Raw genomic sequence first — 15,827 nt, 5'->3', positions numbered from 1 at the left:
CTCCCTCTGTCTGCCGCCCTTTTCTCCCCTATGTCTGCCGCCCTTTTCTCCCTATGTCTGCCGCACTTTTCTCCCTATGTCTGCCGCACTATGTCTGCCGCCCTTTTCTCCCTCTGTCTGCCGCCCTTTTCTCCCCTATGTCTGCCGCCCTTTTCTCCCTATGTCTGCCGCACTATGTCTGCCGCCCTTTTCTCCCTCTGTCTGCCGCCCTTTTCTCCCCTATGTCTGCCGCCCTTTTCTCCCTATGTCTGCCGCACTATGTCTGCCGCCCTTTTCTCCCTATGTCTGCCGCACTATGTCTGCCGCCCTTTTCTCCCTATGTCTGCCGCACTATGTCTGCCGCCCTTTTCTCCCCTATGTCTGCCGCCCTTTTCTCCCTATGTCTGCCGCCCTTTTCTCCCTATGTCTGCCGCACTATGTCTGCCGCCCTTTTCTCCCCTATGTCTGCCGCCCTTTTCTCCCTATGTCTGCCGCCCTTTTCTCCCTATGTCTGCTGCCCTTTTCTCCTTCTGTCTGCTGCCCTTTTCTCCCCTATGTCTGCCGCCCTTTTCTCCCCTATGTCTGCTGCCCTTTTCTCCTTCTGTCTGCTGCCCTTTTCTCCCCTATGTCTGCCGCCCTTTTCTCCCTATGTCTGCCGCCCTTTTCTCCCTATGTCTGCCGCCCTTTTCTCCCCTATGTCTGCCGCCCTTTTCTCCCCTATGTCTGCTGCCCTTTTCTCCCTATGTCTGCCGCCCTTTTCTCCCTATGTCTGCCGCCCTTTTCTCCCTATGTCTGCCGCCCTTTTCTCCCTATGTCTGCCGCCCTTTTCTCCCTATGTCTGCCGCCCTTTTCTCCCTATGTCTGCCGCCCTATGTCTGCCGCCCTTTTCTCCCTATGTCTGCCGCCCTTTTCTCCCTATGTCTGCTGCCCTTTTCTCCTTCTGTCTGCCGCCCTTTTCTCCCCTATGTCTGCCGCCCTTTTCTCCCACTTCCCTCTGTCTGCCGCCCTATTTAACCATCAGACTAGTTGGTTTTGTAGAAGGGAAAGATTGATGAAAAAAAAAAAGAAAAAAAAAAGAAGACATCTTCATAATTTCTGCGAAACGAATGGCTGGAGGCCGTGTGAAGGACTGGTGTTAGCAGACCGTGAGGCGTTTAACTAGCAGACCTGGCAGGCTTTATTCCCTCCGTCAGACTTGTAGTCTGCTTTGGGGCCAGTGACACTGAAGAATAATAAAGGGGAGAGTTTGGAGTGTGTGTGTGTGTGTGTGTGTGTGTGTGTGTGTGTGATGACAGTTTTACTGCTTAGGGGACAAATTGAAGTTCAACAGTAGCAGGAAAAAGAGAAATAATCATAATTATGTTAATGTTCTTCCTCTGTCAGACTTTGTTACTGTTTTTCTGTCTCTGTTACTGTCTCGCTGTCTGTTTTTTTCTATCTCTGTCTCTTTATATCTGTGTGCGTCTGTCTCTTTGTGTGCATATATATATATATATATAGAGAGAGAGAGAGAGAGAGATGTATGTATGTGTGTATCTATGGGCTGTACCCACAGCTGTTCCCCTCCAGACGGAATGAGCAATGGTCACAAGGCGTGGACGTTTGCTCCGTCAGTCACACAGAGGGGATACGATACAATGCACACAGAGTGGGGGGGGGGGGGTGCGGAAGAAATGTGGATGTTGCCGGTGGATGTTGATGTACGTATGTACGTGTTTTTACAAAAGACATGTGAACGCTGCTTGAGCCACATGCATTCTGCTCTGTCCCCTGCAGCATCCTGGTTCGGATGGACGACAACATCATCCGTCACTACTCTCACGAGACGGCCTTCCTGCTGGAGATCAACCCCGTGGGGGAGGACGAGGTGGAGGTGGTGCTCGTGGAGACCTTCCAGTGATCTCCCCTCTCCACCCCCCACACCCCTGATCCTCACCCACCCCTCTCCCCTCTGGGCCCTATAACCTGGATGGTAAAAACCCTCTCCTGCACCACTGCACACGTCCCTAAACTCCCTCCCTGCACCACTCCATGTGTCCCTGAACTCCCTCCCTGCACTCCATGTGTCCCTAAACTCCCTCCATGCACTCCATGTGTCCCTAAACTCCCTCCATGCACTCCATATGTCCCTAAACTCCCTCCATGCACTCTGTGCGTCCCAGAAGTCACTCGTGTACTGCATTCAAGCTTTTGTTGTTGTTTTTTTCTCTCAATAATACCTTACAGTGCTATCAATATGCAAGCCCCCTTGTCAAGTGTAGTATTGACATGAACTGATGTTGGTGGGTGGGGGCAGGGGGTGGGACTGAATGGTGGGACTTCCAGACTCCCCAAGACACCACCTGGTGTGGAGGGACGTATGGACGACAAAGGAGAAGCAGCAGGAAGTGTACATGAGCACTGTGAGAAGTGTGCACTGGGGGGGCGGGGGGGGGGGGGGGGTCTGTGTGCTGCAGAACGAAGAGACTGCGCTGTCCACACGTCACATCAAAGCGCTGACCTGACGCCGTCCTCACTCTTGGAAACTGGAGAACGAACACACACACACTCTCGCACACACACACAGACGGGACACGATGTTGCCAGGGTAATGAAGCTTAGCTTCACAGCAGTGTAACAACACTCCGCAGTGCTTTGCTGTTGTTGTTGTTGTTGTTGTTGCTGAGCAACAGAAAACTTCTCCCTGCACCAAGAAGCGGCTGTGTCCAGGTCAGCAGGGGAGATCACTCCAGATGATTGTGAACCACTCTTCAGATGTGGCTGACAGACACACACACAGACCCACAGACAGACGGCGCCCACTCTCTCCCCCCACAGCCAGCCACAAGGAAACCCAGGTGGTGGTGACCCCTAAACATCCGTCTCTCCTTTCGTCGTCAGCGTCACCCGTGCTGTAGCGTATGTGGATCAGCCCGAACTCTTTGACACCTCCCTGAAACTGGAACTGTTGCCTGTGAGGTGTCTGTGCTGGCAATGACGCACCATAGCTGTCTGTGCTGACAGTGACACACTACTACAGGTGTCTGTGCTGACAGTGACACACTACTACAGGTGTCTGTGCTGACAGTGACACACTACTACAGGTGTCTGTGCTGACAGTGACACACTACTACAGGTGTCTGTGCTGACAGGGACACACTGCTACAGGTGTCTGTGCTGACAGTGACACACTACTACAGCTGTCTGTGCTGACAGTGACACACTACTACAGGTGTCTGTGCTGACAGTGACACACTGCAACAGCTGTCTGTGCTGACAGTGACACACTACTACAGGTGTCTGTGCTGACAGTGACACACTACTACAGGTGTCTGTGCTGACAGTGACACACTACTACAGCTGTCTGTGCTGACAGTGACACACTACTACAGGTGTCTGTGCTGACAGGGACACACAAGCATCTGTGCTGAGTCACAGTGATAAACGTTGTGGTCTGGTGACAATAGTTCTGCCCGTGAGAGGGCGCCCACCTCAGAGTTACCATGAGTGTGTCAGCCTGACCGCCAGACTGTCATGTCATGCCTGGGTTTGATGTCACAGCTCGTGGCAGTCTGTCAGCCTACCTTTGATTTGTGGTACTTTATATATATATATAGATAGAGAGAGAGAGAGAGTTCTCGGTGATGCCCAAGACAAACCGAGTGTTGGAAACGAACACTTTGAGTATAATGATTTTATGTGGATATTCACACTTTGAGTATAATGCTTTGTGTGGATATTCACACTATGAATATAATGTTTTGTGTGGATATTCACACTGGTTCCACAGGCTTTACGTGAAGCATCATCACATGGAGCACATGTCTTGTGTTATTTCCTGACCCGCTGAGGCATTATTTAAGTTACGCGCCATATATATATGTGTGTGTGTGTGTGCGTGCGTGCGTGCTCTTATGTTGATTGTATTGTTGTTTCTGTTAAGTTTGTGGTCAGATAATGTTTGTTTGGGGGCTGTAAACAGTGTAAACTGCCACATCAAACCGCATTTTATTGTTGTTGTTATGTTTTGATTAAAGAGCTTCTGTACGTGTACCGATCTTGATATTAATTTGTAAAAAAAAAAAGTGGAGGTTGGGTTTTCAAAAAAAGACGATGTCTCCTTTTATTTATTGCTTTCAGTCAACCGATTTTGCCACGAAACTTTCTTGTTTGTTTGGGTTTGTTTTTTTTGTTTTAGTTTTGTTGTTGTTGTTGTTTGTTGTTGTTTTTCTTATGAACATTTTATGAAAAAAAGACAGAAAAAGAAAAAAAAAAGAAACACATATATATGTAAACCAGGGGTAGGGGGTGTATAATCCTGTTTGCTGCATAATCGTATGTCATTATGCTCCTCCGTACCTTCCTGCAGATAATTATATCACTGCTGATTTACACTGCTGCTGTCAAACGGTTGATAACTTTGCTGACTTTCTAATATCGAGAAATGTGCGCGCGTTCGTTGGCTGTTAATTGATCGAGGAGAAACAGCGTTCGTTGGCTGTTAATTGGTTGAGGAGAAACAGCGTTCGTTGGCTGTTAATTGGTTGAGGAGAAACAGCGTTCGTTGGCTGTTAATTGATCGAGGAGAAACAGCGTTCGTTGGCTGTTAATTGATTGAGGAGAAACAGCGCTCACTGTTGCTCGCCGTGCTGAGGGTGTTCCAAGCACTTAGGTTTGTGTTCTGTGACTGAGCTGATCTGTGTTGTTGATCACGAAGACTGCTGTCCCCTGGTTATTACATTTCAGTGGGAGTTGGGAGGAGTGAAGGGTGGGGTAGGGGGTGTGGAGGGGTTGGAGGGAGGGCGTGAGATAGTAGATGGGATGCAGCTCACAACGGTCTTGTGCAGGCAGCTTATTATTACTGTTATTATCATTGTTATTACCATCATCAATATTATGATTATTATTCGTCGTATTTTTGATGGTTGACAAGAGGTGCTGCTGTTTGCATCTCATGCCATTGAATCGCGCGCGCACGCGTGTGTGTCTGTGTCTGTGTCTTTGTCTGTTTGTGTGTGTGTGTGTGTGTAAGAGTATACCCCATACATTCCAGGAATAAGTTTCTTGCATACATTTTAAGATGTACTTTATTCACTGTATAGGGATTTTGATTGCCATATTTATCGCTGAAATGTATACCCACCTTGAAATTTTTCTGTTCAAGAGCTGCTGAAGAACATTTCTATTTATTGACTGACTGAATATAAGGCTTTTCTGGGTTTTTTTTTTTTTTTTGTTGTTGTTGTTTTTTTTTTGTTTTTTTTTAATCACGACATTGAACTTTATGGATATTCGAACTCGAGTTGGTGCATGCTTCATGAAAATCTGCTCGAATATTGATCACATTTTTTATGCTGTATAATTTGTTTGTTTGCTTTTTTCTTGTTATTGTTGTTTTCACTGCAGTTTTGTGTCATGAACTTGACCTGTTTTTACAGGAAAGTTGACCATACATTCCACTGGAAACGTTCCTTTCTAATGTACTGTGTAGACATGTTCAAGGCAAGGAAGAGGGTTAATTAAGGTATGAGGGGCAGCCTGAACTCTCTCCCTCTCTCTCTCTCTCTCTCTGTCTCTGTCTCCCTCTTTGTGTCTCTCTATCCCTCCCTCCCTCCCTCCCTCTCTCTCTCTCTCTCTCTCTCTCTCTGTCTCTGTCTCCCTCTTTGTGTCTCTATCCCTCCCTCCCTCCCTCTCTCTCTCTATCTCTCTCTCTCACTCTCTCCCCCCCACCCGCCCCCACCCAACCCCCCTCTGTCTCTCCAGCTGAGGTGTGGATTTTTCTCAGCTGATAAATGTGGCACCATTAAAATGAATTAACAAAATATTCCTTTGAGAGCAATGCGTTCGGCACCTTCTTGTTCATGTTTTATTTTAAAAAATTAAAAAGGATTCACCAGGCAAGTCTCTACATTCTGTGGAATGATTTCTCGTTTTCACCAAGTGCAATTTGCCATGAATATTATAATATCGTCACTAACAGAAAGATGCAAATCTTGAACATATCCGAACTTTTTTTCCACATAAGGAAATTGATAACATATCACGATATATATATATATATATATATATATATATATATATATATATATATATATATCATCTGTTAAATTTAGTACACGCATGTGACGTGTTTTGCCTTCGTCCATTTTATTTGTTAAGAAATCTGTTTGTGTTGTTTGCGTGTAACCTGTTTAAAGTGGGTTATTGGGTTATTGAATCGAAGTTATGCATATAGTGTATTGAATCAAAGTTATGCATATAATAATTGAACTGCTGAGAGACAACTGCTAATTTATGTGCAATGAAATCAGCATTTTTTCATGGAGGTTTGGGGGTATCATTTTCATATTCTTAAGTCCCTTTGGTCACTGAATCAGCAGACTCACATCTCTTTGGAAAAATGCTTATGATAAGTGTTGTGACAGACAGACAGAGACACAGAGAGAGAAGTGTTTAAATAACTGGTGACACAAATTTGTCCATTGAAGATGTCACCATAATTAAATGTTCAAATGAAGTGCTGTTTGGTTAATAAATGTTGCAACCGGAATGCATCTTTTGCTTTCTGCGTACCACCATACCACTGCTGTTCACGGGTTGGCGCCTTTCCCGTTCACTACAATCACAAACAACCAGAATGCACCCTTTGCTTTCTGCATTAAACCGTACCACTGCCGTTCCACAGTCGCATTCTTCCCCTGTATTCTCGGTTGTTGCTGTTGTTTGGGGGGGTTATGTGGGTGTGTGTGTGTTTGGGTCTCTTTTTTTTGTGTGCTATTGGAAGGGAGATAATAGATGTCTTTGCTCTGCCATCCAGTTGTTCCCCTTGCGCGAGACAGTAATTCGCCTCCACTATCGATTTTGCTGCTGTCGTTGTGTTTGTGTCAAAGTCGGTGCACGTAATGAACAGATAACATCAAATGAAATAACATCAAATACCCCCCACCACCCATGAGCTTTGCAAGCAGACTTTTGGGGATCATCAATATAGCCACAGTTGGTCCTATGTTTTGCTGTTGTACGGAATGATACTGTACGGAATAAAGTGTAAGGGTGGTTTCATTATTCAAAGTCCAAACACTTTAATGTTTATTTAGATTTTGTTTTTACAATGATAGCATTCAAATGCGAAAGTTTATACTTTAACCGGATGTCTACATTCAGCGGTAAGTGTGACGGGACATTGAACAATTCACCAGTCAGTGTGACGGGACATTCACCAGTCAGTGTGACGGGACATTGAACAATTCACCAGTCAGTGTGACGGGACATTGAACAATTCACCAGTCAGTGAGACGGGACATTGAACAATTCACCAGTCAGTGAGACGGGACACATTAAACAATTCACCAGTCAGTGTGATGGGACATTCACCAGTCAGTGTGACGGGACATTGAACAATTCACCAGTCAGTGTGACGGGACATTCACCAGTCAGTGTGACGGGACATTGAACAATTCACCAGTCAGTGTGACGGGACATTGAACAATTCACCAGTCAGTGTGACGGGACATTAAACAATTCACCAGTCAGTGTGACGGGACACATTGAACAATTCACCAGTCAGTCAGACGGGACACATTAAACAATTCACCAGTCAGTGTGACGGGACATTAAACAATTCACCAGTCAGTGTGACGGGACATTGAACAATTCACCAGTCAGTGTGACGGGACATTCACCAGTCAGTGTGACGGGACATTAAACAAATCACCAGTCAGTGTGACGGGACATTCACCAGTCAGTGTGACGGGACATTCACCAGTCAGTGTGACGGGATATTAAACAATTCACCAGTCAGTGTGACGGGACATTGAACAATTCACCAGTCAGTGTAACGGGACGTTCACCAGTCAGTGTGACGGGACATTGAACAATTCACCAGTCATTGTGACGGGACATTAAACAATTCACCAGTCAGTGTGACGGGACACTGAACAATTCACCAGTCAGTGTGACGGGACATTCACCAGTCAGTGTGACGGGACACATTAAACAATTCACAAGTCAGTGTGACGGGACATTAAACAATTCACCAGTCAGTGTGACGGGACATTGAACAATTCACCAGTCAGTGTGACGGGACATTCACCAGTCAGTGTGACGGGACATTAAACAAATCACCAGTCAGTGTGACGGGACATTCACCAATCAGTGTGACGGGACATTCACCAGTCAGTGTGACGGGACATTAAACAATTCACCAGTCAGTGTGACGGGACATTAAACAATTCACCAGTCAGTGTGACGGGACATTCACCAGTCAGTGTGACGGGATATTAAACAATTCACAAGTCAGTGTGACGGGACATTGAACAATTCACCAGTCAGTGTGACGGGACATTCACCAGTCAGGGTGACGGGACATTAAACAAATCACCAGTCAGTGTGACGGGACATTAAACAAATCACCAGTCAGTGTGACGGGACATTGAACAATTCACCAGTCAGTGTGACGGGACATTCACCAGTCAGTTTGACGGGACACATTAAACAATTCACCAGTCAGTGTGACGGGACATTAAACAATTCACCAGTCAGTGTGACGGGACATTAAACAATTCACCAGTCAGTGTGACGGGACATTAAACAATTCACCAGTCAGTGTGACGGGACATTCACCAGTCAGTGTGACGGGACATTCACCAGTCAGTGTGACGGGACATTAAACAATTCACCAGTCAGTGTGACGGGACATTCACCAGTCAGTTTGACGGGACATTGAACAAAGTCCCTCCCGTCTCAACTGTGGGACAAATGTCAAGCTGCCTGATCTTCGTTTCGTTTCAGTCAGCATCAGAATGGTTAACCTTGTTGACACTTTACTTGCGATTCTTCCGTCCACAGCCTCGCAGCAAGAGAATGCCGAGCATATCATAGCAAAACAACCCCCTTTTTTCAGAAGGCAGTATCAGATGTTTGAATGTTTTGTTGTTGTTTTTATTATGAGAGAAGGATCTATTGTTGATTTTTATACTGGGAAGAACGGTTTATTTCACCGTCGTGTTTTGAGCCAACTTCTTTTGCACACGCACGCGAGTGTGTGCGTGTGTGTGTGTGGAGAGAGAGAGAGAGAGAGAGAGAGAGAGAGAGAGAGATCGTGAAAAATGTCACAATTTGTGTCAGTTCCGGCATGCCTTCTGCAACAGTTACGATGTGACAATGTTGTTGGAGGATCGAAGTTGAAGTGTTTGGTTTGTGAACTGCTAGCAGCACCTGTTGATGATGACAGGGCAACAGTGGTTTCTGTCCACCCACCAGTTATACGCTGCATCTATTGCCTTGCCTTTGTGCCCATAACTAGCGTGAAGGGAAGTTGGATGAATGAGAGAGAGAGTGGGGGAGAAGGGGGTAGGGGGGGGGAGCGTGAGGGGGTTAGGGGTGACAGCGGGGGAAGGGGGGTTTGTAGGAGTGGATGTCAAGGGAGGGGTACGGAGGAAGAGTGGCGGGGGTGATTGGGGGGTGGGGGGGGGGACTACCGGTCGTGATTCTTGCATTGTATGTCATGATTGTACTGTGCTGTTTGATACGTTAATCGCTGATTTTTTTTACATTTAACCTTGCAACAAAGCGCGTTCCTTTCGTATTATTGTCTACATGCTGCGATCACGAGTATAATGCATATATATATATATATATATATATATATATATATATATATATATATATATATGTATGTATGTATTTTGGTATTGTATGTTATATAATTCATATTATTCATATTATGATATAGACCTTCACAAGGACAGACAGAGTGTCAGTGACGGGCTGAATTCACACACTCCACCATTATGTGTATGTGCACTTCCGTAGCTTGAGTATCCATGATGGTTTTGTTTTTTTTTATTGTGTTTTGAAGAACAATCTAGTCGTGTGTGTGTGTGTGTGTGTGTGTGTGAAGGTCAATGATTTTGGCTGTAAATGATAGTTATGGATCCCGGGCAAAGTACTTAATATAATATTGTATCAGACTTTTCTTGGTGTGCTCTCTCCCTCCCCCCCTCTTTCTGTCATAGGAAAAGTACTCTGATTATTGTTCTTCTCTCTCTCTCCGTGATAGTTCACACATTCAGTGAGATAATTATGGTCAGGACAGTTGTAGTTCACACATACAGTGAGATAATTATGGTCAGGACAGTTGTAGTTCACACATACAGTGAGATAATTATGGTCAGGACAGTTGTAGTTCACACATACAGTGAGATAATTATGGTCAGGACAGTTGCAGTTCATACATAGAGTGAGATAATTATGGTCAGGACAATTGTAGTTCATACATACAGTGAGATAATTATGGTCAGGACAGTTGTAGTTCATACATAGAGTGAGATAATTATGGTCAGGACAATTGTAGTTCATACATAGAGTGAGATAATTATGGTCAGGACAGTTGTAGTTCACACATACAGTGAGATAATTATGGTCAGGACAGTTGTAGTTCATACATAGAGTGAGATAATTATGGTCAGGACAGTTGTAGTTCATACATACAGTGAGATAATTATGGTCAGGACAGTAATAGTTCACACATACAGTGAGAGAATTATGGTCAGGACAGTTAAGTTCATACATAGAGTGAGATAATTATGGTCAGGACAATTGTAGTTCATACATAGAGTGAGATAATTATGGTCAGGACAGTTGTAGTTCACACATACAGTGAGATAATTATGGTCAGGACAGTTGTAGTTCATACATACAGTGAGATAATTATGGTCAGGACAGTTGTAGTTCATACATAGAGTGAGATAATTATGGTCAGGACAGTTGTAGTTCATACATAGAGGGAGATAATTATGGTCAGGACAGTTGTAGTTCATACATACAGTGAGATAATTATGGTCAGGACAGTTGTAGTTCACACATTCAGTGAGAGAATTATGGTCAGGACAGTTATAGTTCATACATACAGTGAGATAATTATGGTCAGGACAGTTGTAGTTCATACATACAGTGAGAGAATTATGGTCAGGACAGTTGTAGTTCATACATACACTGAGAGAATTATGGTCAGGACAGCTGCAGTTCATACATAGAGTGAGATAATTATGGTCAGGACAATTGTAGTTCATACATAGAGTGAGATAATTATGGTCAGGACAATTGTAGTTCGCACATTCAGTGAGATAATTATGGTCAGGACAGTTGTAGTTCATACATACAGTGAGATAATTATGGTCAGGACAATTGTAGTTCATACATACAGTGAGATAATTATGGTCAGGACAGTTGTAGTTCACACATACAGTGAGATAATTATGGTCAGGACAGTTGCAGTTCATACATAGAGTGAGATAATTATGGTCAGGACAGTTGTAGTTCATACATACACTGAGAGAACTATGGTCAGGACAGTTGTAGTTCATACATACAGTGAGATAAATATGGTCAGGACAATGGTATCCTTTCAGGCTGAACAAAACAAAAGTGGTTACTGTAAATGAAAGAGCGTACATCACAGACTCTTCGTTTCTGTGTGAGGGTGAGTGCAGCATGCACTTGGCGCATGTAGAAGAACCCATGGCAACAAAACGGTTGTGCCTGGTAAAAATTTTGTGTAAAATTCCAGTTTGATAGTAAAACATGCAGACAGAAAATATAAAAACAAAAATTAGCGTTGCACTGTGACCATTTCTCACGGAGGCGACAGCAGACCGGATTTCACAGAGAGAGAGAGATTCAAGATTCAAAAACTTTATTACTCAAGGATAAAGATTTTAGGCATCGCCCAGTCTTCCAATCTGTCCTTGTGACAACAATAACAATAACAACATTAACGATAACGACACAAAAATAATAATTTTGTTAACACTGCTACATCCACTGCTACTACAATGAAGAATGATCACCACCATCATCATTAACATCGTAAAAAGTAATAAAACGAACGCATTCATACATTCATATCCATACACATGCACACACTCTCTCCACCCAGCACACACACACACACATACACACACACACACACACACACACACACACACACACACACACACACACTTATGCACATACAGAGACATGACCGAAGTGAGAAACATATAGCGGACATAAAGAAAACAGAGAAGCACAACTTTACCATTGCACATATACAAAAGTGATTAATTTGCTGATGCAGATGTTACAGGTAATAACATCCAATTTACAGGCGAACAAGTAAAGAGAGAGAGAGAGAGAGATTTTTTGTGATAACAAAGAAGCAACAACACAATACAATAATAAAGCAGTATTTCGTGCGACATGGATGGTCAAACCGCTCTCTTAACCAGACAGCTCAGAGAAAGAGATATTTACTCCACATAATTATGGTCCTTTTCAGTTATTATTTTAGGCTTTTTTATTTCCATTTCTGATAACACATAGACAATTGACGTACATTGTTTTTCGTATAAGAAGGTGAGAAAAACACTGACAAAGGCGAAAATAAAAGAACCTGATAATATACGAAAAAAAACAATACTGATCACTTGTGGCTCTTCTCGGATCGAGTGGAGAGCGTTTCGCTTGCTGGGTTGTGGTGTCTTTGTGCACACTGGTTTGTCTTTCTAGGTGAATTGGAGATCTATTATCAAAGATTTCAAGGGAAACAAACAAAGGGATTCCGAATAAATGTTAGCATGCCAAGGAAAATAAACCACATCAGCTAAAACTAAAACCACACACACACACACACACACACACACACACACACCACAATAATTATATATATATATATTTAAATTACATTAAACAAATTAAATAAAACCAACCATTGCCTTAAACAAAACGATGCTATTCTAAGTGTTCACCCTGCTGAATCGCGTATGAAATTACTGAAATATAATTGATAACAAAATGGAAGCGGGAAGCAATTTTTAGCGTTTTTCGGGGGGGGGGGGGGGGGGGGGGGCGGTTGTTGTTGTTGGTTTGGTCACGAAGATTACCGTGCTGTAGGTCGGAGAGAAAGGTGTTTCATGCAGTGTTCCACTCACCATTATTTGCTGTAAAAAAAAAAAATAAAAAAGAATGAATAAAAAAGAGGGGAAAGAGAGGGAGGAACGGTCTCAGGAGTGTAGTTATCTATGTACAGATTTGCGTGTATGTATAGACAACATCTGTATACCTATTGGCATGTATGTATGGACAACATCTGTATACCTATTGGCGTGTATGTACAGACAACATCTGTATACCTATTGGCATGTATGTATAGACAACATCTGTATACCTATTGGAATGTATGTATGGACAACATCTGTATACCTATTGGCATGTATGTATAGACAACATCTGTATACCTATTGGCATGTAAGTATGGACAACATCTGTATACCTATTGGCATGTATGTATAGACAACATCTGTATACCTATTGGCATGTAAGTATGGACAACATCTGTATACCTATTGGCATGTATGTATGGACAACATCTGTATACCTGTTGGCATGTATGTATGGACAACATCTGTATACCTATTGGCGTGTATGTATGGACATCTGTATACCTATTGGCATGTATGTATGGACAACATCTGTATACCTGTTGGCATGTATGTATGGACAACATCTGTATACCTGTTGGCATGTATGTATGGACAACATCTGTATACCTATTGGCGTGTATGTATGGACAACATCTGTATACCTATTGGCATGTATGTATGGACAACATCTGTATACCTATCGGCATGTATGTATGGACAACAATGTATAATCTTCGACTTCACGTGCTTTGATTGTAGATCATGTATCGTGTATTTTTTCATCATTTGGGAAACCGTAAAACAGGGTGAACATACACGCTGACACAAGCACGCGCGCATTCACACATATGCACGCAGCACGGGCACGAAACACACACACACACACACACACACACACGAACTTACGAACTCACGGGGTGTGCGCATTCGTTAATTTATCCTTTCTTTCCTGACCTTTGTTTTGGCAATGGAAGTGTTCAAAAAGCATAAAAATGTCATTCCTCAATGGCCGAAAAGATCTCATAGTATGGCTTAGTGTGGATAGCTGTCTTCATATATAAATATAGTTTGTGTATAATGCAATGGCGCTATCTTCGACACCTACCCTACCCCTTATAATACACCCCCTTTTCCCTCAATTTTATTGATTGGTTAAAACATCCTAGCGGAATGGCACAAGTTTTAGTTGAGCATTCTGTCTCTGGGGTGACTAGGTTGTACACGTTATGAGGCGTTAGTGACGACGGCCTGTTGTTTGGCGTGGACCCTGACAGGGTCTGTTGTTTGGGGTGGACCCTGACAGGGTCTGTTGTTTGGTGTGTGTGGACCCTGACAGGGCCTGTTGTTTGGTGTGGACCCTGACAGGGTCTGTTGTTTGGGGTGGACCCTGACAGGGTCTGTTGTTTGGTGTGTGTGGACCCTGACAGGGTCTGTTTTGTGTGTGTGGACCCTGACATGGTCTGTTGTTTGGTGTGTGTGGACCCTGACAGAGTCTGTTGTTTAGTGTGTGTGGACCCTGACAGGGTCTGTTTGGTGTGTGTGGACCCTGACATGGTCTGTTTGGTGTGTGTGGACCCTGACAGGGCCTGTTGGTGTGTGTGGACCCTGACAGAGTCTGTTGTTTGGTGTGTGTGGACCCTGACATGGTCTGTTTGGTGTGTGTGGACCCTGACAGGGTCTGTTTGGTGTGTGTGGACCCTGACAGGGCCTGTTGGTGTGTGTGGACCCTGACATGGTCTGTTTGGTGTGTGTGGACCCTGACAGGGTCTGTTGTTTGGTGTGTGTGGACCCTGACAGGGTCTGTTTGGTGTGTGTGGACCCTGACAGGGTCTGTTGTTTGGTGTGTGTGGACCCTGACAGGGTCTGTTGTTTGGTGTGTGTGGACCCTGACAGGGTCTGTTTGGTGTGTGTGGACCCTGACAGGGCCTGTTGTTTGGTGTGTGTGGACCCTGACAGGGTCTGTTTGGTGTGTGTGGATCCTGACAGGGTCTGTTGTTTTGTGTGTGTGGACCCTGACAGGGTCTGTTGTTTGGTGTGTGTGGACCCTGACAGGGTCTGTTTGGTGTGTGTGGACACTGACAGGGCCTGTTGTTTGGTGTGTGTGGACCCTGACAGGGTCTGTTTGGTGTGTGTGGACACTGACAGGGCCTGTTGTTTGGTGTGTGTGGACCCTGACATGGTCTGTTTGGTGTGTGTGGACCCTGACAGGGTCTGTTGTTTGGTGTGTGTGGACCCTGACAGGGTCTGTTGTTTGGTGTGTGTGGACCCTGACAGGGTCTGTTTGGTGTGTGTGGATCCTGACAGAGTCTCTTTGGTGTGTGTGGACCCTGACAGGGTCTGTTGTTTGGTGTGTGTGGACCCTGACATGGTCTGTTTGGTGTGTGTGGACCCTGACAGGGTCTGTTGTTTGGTGTGTGTGGACCCTGACATGGTCTGTTTGGTGTGTGTGGACCCTGACAGGGTCTGTTGTTTGGTGTGTGTGGACCCTGACAGAGTCTGTTTGGTGTGTGTGGACCCTGACAGGGTCTGTTGTTTGGTGTGTGTGGACCCTGTCATGGTCTGTTTGGTGTGTGTGGACCCTGACAGGGTCTGTTGTTTGGTGTGTGTGGACCCTGACAGGGTCTGTTGTTTGGTGTGTGTGGACCCTGACATGGTCTGTTTGGTGTGTGTGGACCCTGACAGGGTCTGTTGTTTGGTGTGTGTGGACCCTGACATGGTCTGTTTGGTGTGTGTGGACCCTGACAGGGCCTGTTGTTTGGTGTGTGTGGACACTGACAGGGCCTGTTGTTTGGTGTGTGTGGACCCTGACATGGTCTGTTGTTTGGTGTGTGTGGACCCTGACAGGGTCTGTTGTTTGGTGTGTGTGGACCCTGACATGGTCTGTTTGGTGTGTGTGGACCCTGACAG

The 15,827-nt window shown here is 44.7% G+C and overlaps 1 protein-coding gene across 6 annotated transcripts in view; it reads left to right on the top strand.

Annotated features, from left to right (window-relative positions):
- LOC143294965 (uncharacterized) overlaps nt 1-5,204 on the top strand; it is a 206,819-nt gene extending 201,615 nt beyond the window's left edge. For all 6 annotated transcript variants that reach the window (XM_076606493.1, XM_076606489.1, XM_076606490.1 and 3 more), the window contains one exon: nt 1,756-5,204. In XM_076606493.1, coding sequence (XP_076462608.1) covers nt 1,756-1,879 — 124 coding nt within the window. In that variant the 3' untranslated portion in view covers nt 1,880-5,204. The remainder of the gene's footprint in view (nt 1-1,755) is intronic.
- The last annotated feature ends 10,623 nt before the right edge of the window (nt 5,205-15,827 follow it).

Source organism: Babylonia areolata, chromosome 20 (genome assembly GCF_041734735.1).
Source record: "Babylonia areolata isolate BAREFJ2019XMU chromosome 20, ASM4173473v1, whole genome shotgun sequence".
NCBI lineage: Eukaryota > Metazoa > Mollusca > Gastropoda > Neogastropoda > Buccinidae > Babylonia > Babylonia areolata.
This window is presented reverse-complemented; position numbering and strand designations above follow the sequence as displayed.